The 13,451-nt window shown below is 37.7% G+C and overlaps 2 protein-coding genes and 1 pseudogene across 2 annotated transcripts in view; all 3 read right to left on the reverse strand.

Moving 5' to 3' along the window:
* Positions 1–4,992: 4,992 nt before the first annotated feature.
* On the reverse strand, positions 4,993–5,965 carry LOC102494624 (olfactory receptor 7A10-like; annotated as a pseudogene).
* Positions 5,966–7,307: 1,342 nt separating this feature from the next.
* LOC102495031 (rab11 family-interacting protein 2-like) lies at positions 7,308–11,888 on the reverse strand. The gene is given in 4 exon segments (XM_014588721.1): positions 7,308–7,333; positions 10,657–10,941; positions 10,985–11,146; positions 11,149–11,888. Coding segments are annotated over 4 exon segments (1,146 nt in total). The 5' UTR covers positions 11,822–11,888.
* A 1,258-nt stretch (positions 11,889–13,146) lies between these two features.
* LOC102495440 (isopentenyl-diphosphate Delta-isomerase 1-like) overlaps positions 13,147–13,451 on the reverse strand; it is a 1,009-nt gene continuing 704 nt past the window's right edge. Inside the window, exon 2 of the mRNA XM_006150819.2 lies at positions 13,147–13,167. Within this exon, the coding sequence (XP_006150881.1) occupies positions 13,147–13,167 (21 nt within the window). The remainder of the gene's footprint in view (positions 13,168–13,451) is intronic.

The raw sequence follows: 13,451 nt of genomic DNA on the forward strand, positions 1-13,451 counted from the left end.
CTCTCTCTCTCTCTCTCTCTCTCTCTCTCTCTCTCCCCCTCTCCCTCTCCCTCTCCTTCTCTCTCTCTCTCTCTCCTTGGCAAGCTCATGTGCCCTAAAGCAATACTAAAGGAAAAAAAAAACACAATGAGAGATATGGGTATGAGATATGACTGATTGATTAATACGACCATGTAAAATTTAAAATTTATAACATAGTACCCCCATGATATTTATCTATCATTCATCTATTTATCATAACTAAATAAAAATAGCAAACTTACAGTAAAAAAAATCTTAGAAAGAATAAACCCAAAATAGCGACAATATGTAATAGCAAAGAACCTGCAAAGACAATTCCCAGTAAAGAAAAAGGCTAACAAACTCCAAAATGTTTTCAGTCTCAGCAGTAATAAAATAATTGATGTATTAAGTTCTTTAGTTTTCCCCAGTGTTCTATCAAATAAAATTGACTTTTTCTTGTGGATACCCAACTTGAGAGAAGATACTGCAAAATACATGTCTCATGAGCTGCTGTTGCAAGGTAGTATTTGTAAGCCATCCATTGGTCTGATCTTAGTGATGAATAGAGAAACAAGGTCAAATACATCCCATCTTAAACAGGAAATAAAATAGCTCATGCTTCAGTGCACATCCCATTTTCCTACCCAGTTAGGCAAATCTCCATGGAAATGCATTAAGTTTATTGAAATCCTTTGACCCCTTCTGTTCCTTCTTTGGTCTTCACTAATTGGATTTCCATTCCCATCATTTAATTCTCACCTGCACTGCTGGATTTAACAGATTTCTTTTTAAAACATATTAAATAAATTAACTACAAGTTACTTAGTCAAGCAAGCAAGCAAGCACAGTGATCTTGTGGCTCTGGGCTATGCTGGATAGGGCTCTAAGTGATCTCAGATGAACATTCTCAACTTCAGTTCCCTGTGAACCTTTCTTGCGGTACCTGCTGGGCACTCAGACTCACCTGGCTGGGGTTGCTGAGGAGGCAGTGTCCATGTGGAGTCAGATTTCCTCCCTAGATGGGTGATTATATAGAGTCTAAAGCTCTATTCTCAGACAAGATAACAGGAAGGAATGAAGCATTGTTTTCATAGCTAGGTGTAGGACTACAGAAGAGAAGTCAACCACGTCCTGTCCTACACAAGGACAACAGCAGAGGAGGTATTTACAGCAGCAAGTATCTGCTCATTTGGCACCTTTCTTTCTGTGACTCCAACTCCTGGGCACTTGATATCCCTGTGGGAAACTGGTCTGGGCAGAAAGAAATATTTTCCTGATCACACTCCTTTCCCAAGGGATCAAGTTAAAAGTCAAGTGAACATTGTCATTATTAGTCCTCCTTGAACTCACCTTCTTCCAGAGGTCTAACTGCCATAGTACTTTTGCCCAATTCCAAGTTAAACTATTTTCCAAAGTCTGAGATATCTAAGCCCCGTGGAACTGCAAAGCATCGAATTGTAGTGAGGACACAGTACTTGATATCTCTATAAAGTTACTGTTCTTTCCTCGCAATCCTTAGCTTCAGATGCTTTTGATAAGACACATGGAAATTTCAAACTTGTTGGGACCAGCAAGTGGTATAATGGTTACATCACTGGACTCCCATGTGGTTGACCGTGGTTCAAGTCCTGGACCCAGTACTTAAAACTCATGCTGGGTGCTAATATGTGTGTGTCCAAGATCCTAATGGTAGTGAAAGGTTCCAGCCGATAACCGGCCGATCCTCCTTGTCCAGGGAGTACTATGGCAACCCCAATCAACCACAAAGTCGGTTCTTGATGTAAAGTACAAGAGGCTTTATTTCTAGCGTGCTAGGACTCCACTCTCGGTCGTACAAAACACGATAGTGAGTGAAGCCCCGAACAAAGGGGTGTTCAGGTTTTATAGACACAAGTCTGTGGGGTGAGGGGAGGAAAGAATGAGGAAGTAAGATAAGGGGCTTCTAGGGTAATTTTATGGTGACCCTGAAGTTGCTTGCTCAAGCAGGACAAAAATGTTTTTCTTTTCAGATGTTGCAACTAGGTCAGGTTTTCAGAGGCATCTGATCTGGGTTTCCAGGGGTAGCAGAAGGGGGAAGTTTTACAAGGGTCCAAGCTTCCTGCAAGGTGCTAAGCTAACTTGCAAATTGCTCTGGTCTTCCTACAACTTTATCATGAGGATGGCATTAGCTTTAGTACAGAAACGAAAAAGGCAAAGGTTAAACTTTATCTTTACAAAACAGGATAGGCACAGTTTAATTTTATTCTTACAGTAGAATGGAGGAGGAAGGATGGTCGTGTGACCATCCTTTTTTGTTTTCTGTCTTTCTGTGGGTGATTTCTCATTTTCTGTCTCTCTGTCTTTCTGATGTGTGCACACACCTTTTTTTTTTTTTAATACAAAATCGCTAAAAAAAAGAAAAGGAAAAAAAAGAAAAAAGGAAAAGAAATTTCAAACTTGTAACACAAATTAAGAGCTGCCATTTACAGGGTCAGCAGTTGCCATAACAGTAAAGGCACTCAACTCCCACATATCCAACCACAGTTCATGTCCCAGACCTGGTTGTTTGACAATCACACTGGGTGTGTGTGCATGTATGCCCAAAATGTCAAGAGGAGAAGGGAGGAGAAGGGATTGTGGTATTGGGACCTCCTCCTCGGGTGTGTGCATGTATGCCCAAAATGTCAAGAGGAGAAGGGAGGAGAAGGGATTGTGGTATTGGCACCTCCTCCTCGGGAGATTGATTTCTCACTTTTCCTCTTACTGTCTGTCTCTGTTGAGTGCACATGCCTATGGCAAAAACCTAATGAAAAAAGTGCTTCCATTTACATCTTAATTTATAAAACTTTTAGTAATCATAAGAAATGTATTATATTTCATAATCAACATATAGAGAGTTCTTGATTTTTTCCTCCTTTGAGCCAATCTGTGTCATTTAGTTGCGGAACTAAATTCATTAACATTCAGCATTATTATTGATATATTTGGACTTAGCCCTGTCATTTAGTTCCTTACCCCTTTATTGCTAGTATTGTGTTCTCCTGTTTCTATTTATCTACTTTAGTTCTATTATCTATTTTAGTTTTCCAGATATAGTGTTTCCTTAAGTATTTCCTGAAGAACTGACCTACTTTTGGTGAATTCTTTCAGTTTTTCTTTATCAGAGAATATTTTATTTTCTTCTTCTTGTGTAAAGGCTAGTCTTGCCAGGTATAGTATTTGTGGCTGCAAGCATTTTTCTTTAGATCTCTTTATCCACTATGGGCTGAAATTTGAATATTATTTTGATTGTATCATTTAATTTTTACATATGAACATTCCATGTGATCATACTATTAGAAATTTAATCTACATTTGCAGGAATGGGGCTCAGAAGGGTTAAGTGATCTGTCTAAGATATGAACCAAGTAATGGTTGGCTTTGATTCATACATCATCAAGATGTTTTTATGTCTCCTGCACTGAATCAGTGGTTATCAACCAGGATAACTGTGCCTCTAGTGGACCCTCAGTAATGCCTGGAGAAGTTTTTCATTGTTACAACTGAGGAGGTATCCCTAGTACCTAGTAGGCTGAAGCCAAGATGGTGCTCAACATCCCAGAATGAACAGGGCAACATCCACCACAGAGAATGATCTGGCACAAACGTCAATGGTGGGGTGGCAGATGTCTTTCAGAAGAGGCTGGATTTGTGAAAAATAGCTTTCCTTGGCCAGACCATGGCAGGGCTGCAGAGCAAGAGCCCAAGCAGACAATATCTCAGCTGTGATACTAAAGGTCAGGTGTAGACTGCCGTGAATGCATTGAATTCCTGGGGAAGTAGTATTGCACCACAACTCACAGATAACGATGTAAGGGGGCTCAGTTTGTTTGTTAAAGCTTTCAAAGGGAACCAGAAGCTGACCATTTTATATTGATCTGGAAAAGCTTAAAAAGTCATAGGAGTTAAGAAATATGGGTTAGGGGACCAGCAGATGGCATAATAGTTACATCACTGGAATTCCATGCAGTCAACCAAGATTCAAGTTCCAGATTCAGGGGCTTAAAACTTATGTTGGGCACATGTGTGCATATGCTCAAAATCCCAAAAGGAAAATGGAGGAAAAGGGGTCATGGGGTTATTTTTCAATTTCTCTATCAAGAAGAAAATACATAGGTGGAACACAAAGAGTATCTAATAGATGTACCCTTAGATTGTTGTTGGGTGCCTATAACCTTTGAATTTAATGTGTGAGATCAGCACGTTGATGTGAGATAAGCATATTGGGGAGGTGTGAGTATATTAGCGTGAAATGAGCACATTGGTGTGGGTGAGCACTTTGGTATGGTGTAAGTACATTGATGTGAAATTAGCACACTGGGATGTTGTGAATATATTGGTGTGGGATAAACACATTGGAATGGGATGAGCACATTGGATGAAATAACCTAAAAACCTGTATGAACATATCAGATGTCTGTTAGAAAGTTAGAAAGGTGCAATCAGATAGGCAAAGTGAGGCTGGCACAGGTAGTCAAAAAGGTGACAGAGAAAGTCAATTAGCGCATAGACCTTCTGGTACACGTGATGGAAAATTAAGATCTTTCATGAAAGATATGAAGATGTTCTTTATAAAAGGATATTTGATAATTGCATGTAAGTATCATAAGCAAAGCCTCCATGTCCTCACTACTGAATACTCAGTGCCATTGCCTTTTTTTTTATTGAGAGAGAGAGAGAGAGAGAGATTTTTGCTATAGGGCACAAGTGCTCACCACAGAGAAAGAAAGCAAGAAATCACCATCACCCCCTGGGGGGGGGATGGCCATGCTACAATCCCTTCTTCTCTGTTCTCATATCAGGGTTTTGGGCATGTATGGTCATGTGCTCAGCATGAGTTTCAATCTGCTGGGTCTGGGACTTGAATCGCTGTCAACTCCATGAGAGTCCAGAAACTTAACTACTGAGCTATCCACTGGCCCCTCCATTGCCTTTGATTACACACGTTCAGGAGCAGGGTTCCTGAAGCCATCACTGGGAAGATGACATGCAGCAGAGAAACCTTCTCAGGATCCTCTTCACGTTCCTGTTTCTTAGGCTATAAATGAAGGAGGTTCAAAATTGGAGTGACCACAGTGTACAGAACTGTGGCCAAGGTCCCTGTCCAGGAGCCATGTGTTCATGTGGAGCTGAGATTAAATCTCCAGGCAGGTTCCATAGAACAAGGAGACTACTGAGAGGTTAGATCCACAAGTGGAAAATTCTTTCTACTTCCCTCCTATTGTTGACATCTTCAGGACAGAAGAAACAATTTGACGATAAAAGAAAAGGATTCCAGCAAGAGGAAAAAAGCCTATGATGCCCGTAACAAAAAGCCCATGATGCCCGTAACAATATATAATACAATGTTATTGATGCAGGTGTCAGAGCAGGCAAGCTTGAGGACCTCAGGAAGTTCACAGAAAAAGTGTGGGACTTCGACGACCATACAGAAAGAGAGCTTCAATGTGGTTAAACTCTCAGGAAGAGGTCTCAGCACACTGACCAGCCAGGTCAAGAGAAGTAACTGGACAAAGAGCAAGGAGGGATTCATCATGACCGTGTAGTGCAGGGAGGGGGTGACAGATGGCCACAAAGTGGCCATAAGCCATCATGGTCAGAAGCAAATTGTCATAAGTTCCAAAAACTGAAAAAAAAAATATATCTAGGTGATGCAGCCTGCATAGGTGATGACCTTGTTCTGTGTCTGGATGTTCACCAGCATCTTTGAGACAGTGGTGGAGGTGAAACAGATCACAGAAAAGGACAGGTTGGAGAGGAAGAAGTACATGGGTGTGTGCAGGTGAGAGTGTGAGATGGTGGCCAGGAGGATGAGCAGGTTTCCAATGATGGCCACCAGGTATAAAGACAGGAGCAGCCCCCCAGTAGTAGACTGAACCTCTGGCTTCTCAGAAAGTCCTAGGAGGAGAAATATTGGAAGCTCTGTGTGATTTTCTTGTTCCATGTAATGGAAATTTCTGCTAGACAATGCAGAAACAAGATGAAATTAACCAACAATGTGGTCTGCTTTAGCTTGAACCCAATATAGTGATGAGATGATGCATTTATTTAATGGTCTCATCTCTTATTTCTGTGAATTGGGGGTTCTTTTTTCTTTTTTTAAAGAGTATTGCCCTTTTTACTTTAAAAAAATTTTAGAGATTATTTTTCTAGAGGGTGTGTGCACTTGCCCGAGAGACAAAGAGTGACAGAGAGACAGCAAGTGAGAAATCACCCCCAGGGGGCATAGCCATGTTGCAATGCCTTCTCCTCTGTTCTGCTCTCAGGATTTTGGGCACACACACATATGCACACAGCATGAGTTTCAAGTTGCATGATCCTGGATTCAAACTGTTGTCGACTGTTTTGGAGTCTAGTGACATAGCCATTATGGCATCTGCTGATCCCAAATTTGAGGTTTCTAAATGTTACTACCTTCTCCTTTACCACCACCGTTCAATGGGAAACTTAAACACAAAACAATTTTTTTTAAGGTTTTTGCCATTTGGCCCATGTGCTTGCTGGAGAGAGATAGAAAGAGAGAAAGAGAGAGCTCAGCCCTAGGGAAGATGGCCATGCTGGAATCTCTTCCCTTCTATTGTCCTCCCAGATCGAGGGCATACACAACCTCAGAGTGATTTTATCTTTTTTTTTTAAGTTTAAACACTTTAATCAACTATAATAAATCAACAGTCAGATATAAAAATTCTGATTCATGCACCAAGTTACATAAATTATACACCTGTCACATTATACAATGCTTATGTACATTTGAGTTTGTACCTGCAAAAAAGTATACAACTTACTCAAGCATTTTCTTAAGAAGATAAGCATAATACTCTTCAGTTATAAATAATGCTTATCTCTTTCAAATACCTGCTAAATATATACATTTCTAGATCTGCAGCATTTTTTTGTACTTCAAAATACAAACCATCTGGAGGCTTTGAAGATTAATAAGCCCAAATGCATCATCTGTCACAATTCCATTGGAAGAGTGGATTTTTTGACAGAGAAAATAAGTGAAATAAAATGTCAACTGTAGTTTAATGCTTGAAAAGCTTCTACACTTATTAAATACATCTGAAAACCGTTCATATGCAGATTAATTAGTTAAGGTGCTACCTATTGCATATTAAATACTTGCAATGATTGCATCTAGATTATTAAAGTTATAAATCTGTGAACATGGGGGCTCTCAATGTATGCTGACAGAGCTCTCTGCTCCCACCATGAACCAGCAGCACTGTGATCCTCTCCCTCTCACTTCAAAGAGACCAAGTGCATGAGCATGCTTTATACTTCACTTACACACAAGTGACACCTACGATATCTACAAGACATTGGAGTACACAAACATCAAAAGTTTTGGCTTGATTTACAAAACCAAAGTAGGTTGCTTTTTCTGAAAGGCTACAGAAGAAAATAAAATCTCTAGTGTAACGATTACTGTAGATATATTAAAGACTGCAGTTCTTTTATTTGTTTACTTATTTTTAAAAGATTCTCCCTGTTAAAGAAAAAGCACCCTTATGGGGGTGGTAGGCAGGGAGGGATGGGGCGGGGAAGTTGGTGAAGGAAGGACTTGAAGAAAGCAAGTCTGTCACTAATGAGCTTAGTTTTACTTAGGTTTCCATTCATGAAACCCTTTTAAATACAAAGCAACATTTTCACAGCTGGAAAATTACGACTAAATCTTGATTTACTGCCAAAAGCAATAGATGTAGTTATGTATAATCTATGGATAATTCTACATTCATGGAAGGATGGCAAACTAGGCTCGATGCAGAACATAGCAGCAAAAAGCATTACGTAAGCATTTTTTATGAATAGGTTACAACTTTATTTTATGTACAGGTTCGAAGACAGGACCCCGGTATTCAATAAATGAAACTGGGATGGTATATTCAATACTTACTTTTAAAGCTGAATTTTAGAACTGGGAGGAGAACTGGCTGTAAAATAATACTGTTTTCCTCAAAATAATAGCAGAAATGTTTTATTCATGTAATTGAAGTATGTTAGCTTAAGATTGGTTTGAGAGAAATACCAATTTTGTGACTAAAAAAATCCTCTTACTGTTAGAAATGTTTTTGAGCATACATTTTTTTAAAGCATAATAGCAAAAGTAAAATCCACTTATAAGTCTACTGTACCTTCCATTTATTAAGTTACCAACAAAATACATCATTATAATACTTAAAGTTGTATTTTGGAAAAGTAAACTAAAGTGATCTTTTTGGCCTTTTCTCTTCAATGCTAGAAATGAAAACTACTATGCACTTTTGCCAAAACACAGGAAATGCTGATGTTTACTTGGGAACTCATTTTTACTTTTTGTTTTTAGTTTATTATAGTGACTTATTATGAAAGTATGTAATAAGTTTACTCTAGGTCATGAATAAAATTCATAAACATTGAGACAGAGTATTTCCAGGCAGTGATAAATACAGATTCAGTTTTTAAATACAATACTTGTCTCAGATTTCAATGTAAGAATATTGATTCAGTTATAAATGAATCACTTATGTATGGATGCATATAATCCTTATAGTTTTTATATAGGTAAAGAATCAGTCCTTAAAATGAATTTCCTCAGAAAAAGAATAGCAGTCTTAAACTACACTTTTTAATGAGCTCTAGTTATGTAAAACATATCCACAATACAAAATGGACATGTTGGTTCTACAAAGGGCAAATCTGGCCAAAATACACTGCAATATACGTAGGTATCTATCATAATACTGAAAAATACATGGATTTTGGTATTTTTAAAAGTGTCAGAGTCTCAATAATACTACCAGAAAAAAACAAATGCTAATAATTTTATAACATTTAACAAATGTCAATTAAACATGGCACCATGTTAAAAATAATTATTATAACCAGCAAAACCTCAAATGGGAAAATTCTATAGCAGATTCTGAATTTTATTACAGAATTTTAAGGGACAGAGAAATTGATAAAAGCTTTTTTCTTTTTCCACTTCTTAATTTTAGAATCTAATTTTTTATAATGGAAAATATTTTCAGTATTTCGAAATTCATGCTCATAGAAAAACTAAAAAAATGTTCATAAAATACAATAACAAGAAATTTTAGTTTGTGAATATAAGTTTGGACAAGTGTTCCAATTTGAAATATTAAAATAAGTAAAATGATCACATCTGTTTTTAATTTAACTTTCAATGAAGTCAAAACAGAGATAGATATTAGAAAAAATGTAATTCATTAATGGTTTAGAGAACATTTAAATTTCCATATGGTGATGAACTTTTCATTTTTAAATTCAAAAAGACACAGATAAGTCTTAGTGTTTCATAGTGGTTTCTATTTTTAAGGCCAAGATGAGAAATACTTTTATACTCTTGTTTTTTCATTTAATTTACAGAATAATTTTATACAAATATTTAAAAATAATCCATGGAAGGAATCAATATTTTGGGGAATATTTTTTTCCTAAAAAACATCATTTTGTGATAAATCAATCTTACAGGGTGGATGTAGAGTAATGTGTAATGTCACGCTAGTACAGATCTGCTCAAAAAACTCCTTCTTGACTAAGTCTTATTTTGGTTCAAGACCCAAAGGCAACCATTTTTCACATTATTTATGTAACTTGAAACCAAGCCTAATTCTTCATTTCTAGAATTTGCCCATTGCTTTGAGTTATCAGGCACCAGACAATCACACCTTTCCCTGCCCCCAAATCATTTTCAGATATAACTCTGTAGCATGTTCTTTGCCAGTGATTTAAAGGCATGTAGAATTTCAATGAAACAAACTGCATTAGCTTATCTTCTACTTATACTTTAAACAAAACTCAAATGTTAAGAAATTAACTCAAAGAAATTTATACTGTTGTAAAGTTACTGAGGTTTAATAAAATTTGTCATTAAAAAAAAGACGATGACTTTGGATCATTATTTTTGAAAAAAAGAGCAAAAAGTTGATGCTGGAAAAATATGCAGCATCTCAGTACAAATCCAAGGTTCATCTAGTCAAGAGTGATTTGAAGCAGCTCCTCTATTACAAACCATAACAGTAGGTAGTGATGACTTGTCTTGCATCGATAGAGAACAAGTCCATCTTCAAATTAAGAAACTGGTGCCCTAGCCTTAGAGGCAACCAGTTACTTTTAAATGCTTTTAAAACACACATATGTATGAGGTATATGAATGTAGTTTATATACAAAAATATGTGAACATATGTTCATGTACATATAGATGTATATAAAATATGAACTTATTTTTAGTAGTGTTTATAATGAGCAGTATTCCTGAAGCTAAACATGTCTATAAATTGACTTCTGAGAAATTGACCACAGCACTAATCTGCTTTATGCAAAATCTCCTCCTGAGGAATAATTCCTGTACTTCTGAAGCTATTTCGAGGCCTCAGGCAGATGACTGGGCTGGCACCAGCACCTAAGTGAATCCTAAAACTGCGTATTCTTCAAGAATCTGCCCATTTTCACTTTAAAAGTTTAAATTACTTTGCTTGCTTCAAAGATCACTCTTGATAGTCCCTGGTGGTATTTACAGGTAAAACCATTTTTCACAATGGAAGAGAATATATAATGAAACCTGATAGTGTTTTTTCAGTAACAAGTTTTTCCTTTTTCTCTCTTTCTTTTTCTAATTATAAATGCAGTACCTTCCGTTTTGTTAACTACTGGAGAATTTGCAGCTCTCCTGGATGGTTCGTATGGCACTCTGAGAATACTGGGCGTTTCTTCCATTACCCTGACGAGGAGGTTGTCAATGTAGTCCTTGAGTTCCCGGATATGGGTGTCCTTCCTCCTAAGGAGTTCTTTGTGCTTCACCAGCTCCCGCAGTACCTCTTCATAAATCAGACTACGATATCCCACAGTGGCACCAAAAGGGTTGCTGTCCGGGACTTTCCTGAGATCCTCATTGCTTGTCAGATTCATATGGAAACAGGCAGGGAGTGACAGACATAGAATACAGCTCCATGACTCAACTTGAAGATGGCATTATATTTGAAGCCCTGGATTTTGTTGTAAACGGATTAGTTGACTCATAATCAAAATAGTCCTGAGGATTTTCACTAAATGCGTTAGGTGATTTCAAGTCACAAGGGCTATCAGATCCCCCAATGTTAAGTTTATCAGATTCTGCTATCTTCTTTTTCCAGTTACTCTTTCAAACAAACTAACTTTCTCCCTTTTCTCTCTTTTCTTTTCTTTTCTTACTTCAATTGGTTTTGAAAATAAATTCACACTGCTGTCCCATGATTCACTGCTTTCTTCAAATGGATTTTTCTTCCTTGGCAGTGTTGCAAATTTTTGGGGTAATGAAGCAGTCACATTTGTAAATGGGTCATTTTGTCTTCCAAAGCATGATTCACCTTCATCCACAATGCTGTCAGGTTGGTTCATTTTAGAAGTATCAAAGCTTAATGTTCTTCTGTGTGGAGATTTGAGACTTCCACTCTCGGGAACTGTTCCAAAGGACTCTATCTGGCGTCCGAGAAGATGTGCTTGACCCATGGTACCAGGCTTCAGTTTCTCAGAAGACATGTGGGATCCAGTTAAATCAGACATTGAATGCGCTGAAGAGAGTCGCTGAGGACCCAAAAGAAAAGGCTTTTTTGGTTTGGATTTCATCTGCACTTCACCACTTGAAAATTCAGTACTGGCATCAGGCATGTGAGTACTTGGAATGATTGCAGAAGACGTATCAGAAAATGTTCCATCATTCTTTCTGTCTTTCATCTTATCTTTCAATTTTGCAAAAGGAGATCTTGTTTTGTCTTTCATTGATAAGTCAAACATACTCGCTGTCACATTGTTCCTCATAAATTGAATATTGACCTTTATCTCACCCCTATTTTTGGCTCTTTTTCCTTGTTTGGATTCTAATCTAAACCACCCCTGCACCAGCCCGAGCGTGGCCCTGGGTGACGGGCGGCTCTCCGCCTGCGGGCAGGTGAGGCCTGGTACCAGGGCCCGGGAGGAGGGCTGCAGAGATGGTGGGAGTCCCCACCCTAACTGTATGCTCGGCCTCCTACCTGCCTCCCTGTGGTTGGGCTGCCTCCGGCGCCTTCCAGCCCTGCCGCCGGCCCATCGTTTTTTTTTTTTTTTTTTTTTTTTTTTTTTTTTGAGAGAGAGATTTTTGCTATAGAGTGTATATGCTCACCTGAGAAACAGAGAGACAGAAAGCAAGAAATCACTGCTCCCCAAAGAGGGTGTCCACACTGCAATCCCTTCTCCATTCTCCTTCTGGGATTTCAGGCACACATACACATAACCAGAAACTCACTGAAATGAGTTTCTAGCCACCAGGTCTGGGACTTGAAGCACAGTGGAGAATGTGGGAGTCCAGCGCCTTAGCCACCATGCCTTCTTCTGGTTCCCATAATTTATTTACCAAAGCTGACTTTACCTGTTCAACTGCCCTAGGAGTTGATCAGCCAGTCTTTGTCATCTCAGCTATATTTTTTTAAATATGGTAATTTTTTTATTGCTTTTACTTTTCAATAAAATAAATACTCGCTACATAGTCTTGTCTGAAATTATAAATTAATTGTTTGGAGTTAGCTAGAAATTAATTATTCACTTTGTAAAACTTTAGCTTTTTAAAGAAACTTTTGTTTCACTATTCATTATTATACAGGAAAGCTAAATTATGATTTCAAACTTGAGAAATTTGCTTTAAAAAGTACATTAATCAAGGTATGATTTTAAGTATAACATACATATATTCCACAACCTGCATCTATTTAACATCGATATTAGCATTTCTGTTATTTTTCTCCCCCAAAAAATGTGATCTGCCTTTATGAAACAGCAATTCATAAGTGACTGCCTTCCCAGGGGACATCTGGCACTACCTGGTGTAACTCTAGTTGTCATGGGAGAAAGGGTGCTAATGGCACTTAGTGTGTAGAGCCCGGAGATGCTACTAAAAATCTTACAATGCTCAGGATGAATCATGACAGTGAAGAACTATCCAACCTAAATGTCAATAATACCAAGGCTAGAAACCCAGCTGTAGAGTAGGACTCTATTTTAAGAGTAGTTTCTCTGTCCATGTGAATTCTGGAAATACAGATTTTTGTAATTGGTAAATACTTTAGAAGATTTAAGCTAACCAATCTCATTACCAAATGCAATGGTTGCCTTTAAGTATCAAAATGATACTTCTAGAATGATAGAAGTTAGAACATTTAGCACTTAATTTCCCTTAGGTCTAGACTGCCAGTTTAATCTGTTAATATGGTCAGTTAATTAGATTGGTTTGAAGTAGCCAAGCAAATACTTTCTTTTACTTATTTTTCTAGACAATGACAAAAATTATATATAAAATATTTGGTGAACAGAAGAGTGCTTTATATGTGTCTGAAAATGTCTTTTACAATATACCAAAACTGGAAAAGCTTCATTTATTTGTTCAAATTTGTCATAACTGGGGGTTTGGACAGGGTCA

The sequence above is a fragment of the Tupaia chinensis genome, unplaced genomic scaffold (assembly GCF_000334495.1).
Source record: "Tupaia chinensis unplaced genomic scaffold, TupChi_1.0 Scaffold000300_1, whole genome shotgun sequence".
NCBI lineage: Eukaryota > Metazoa > Chordata > Mammalia > Scandentia > Tupaiidae > Tupaia > Tupaia belangeri.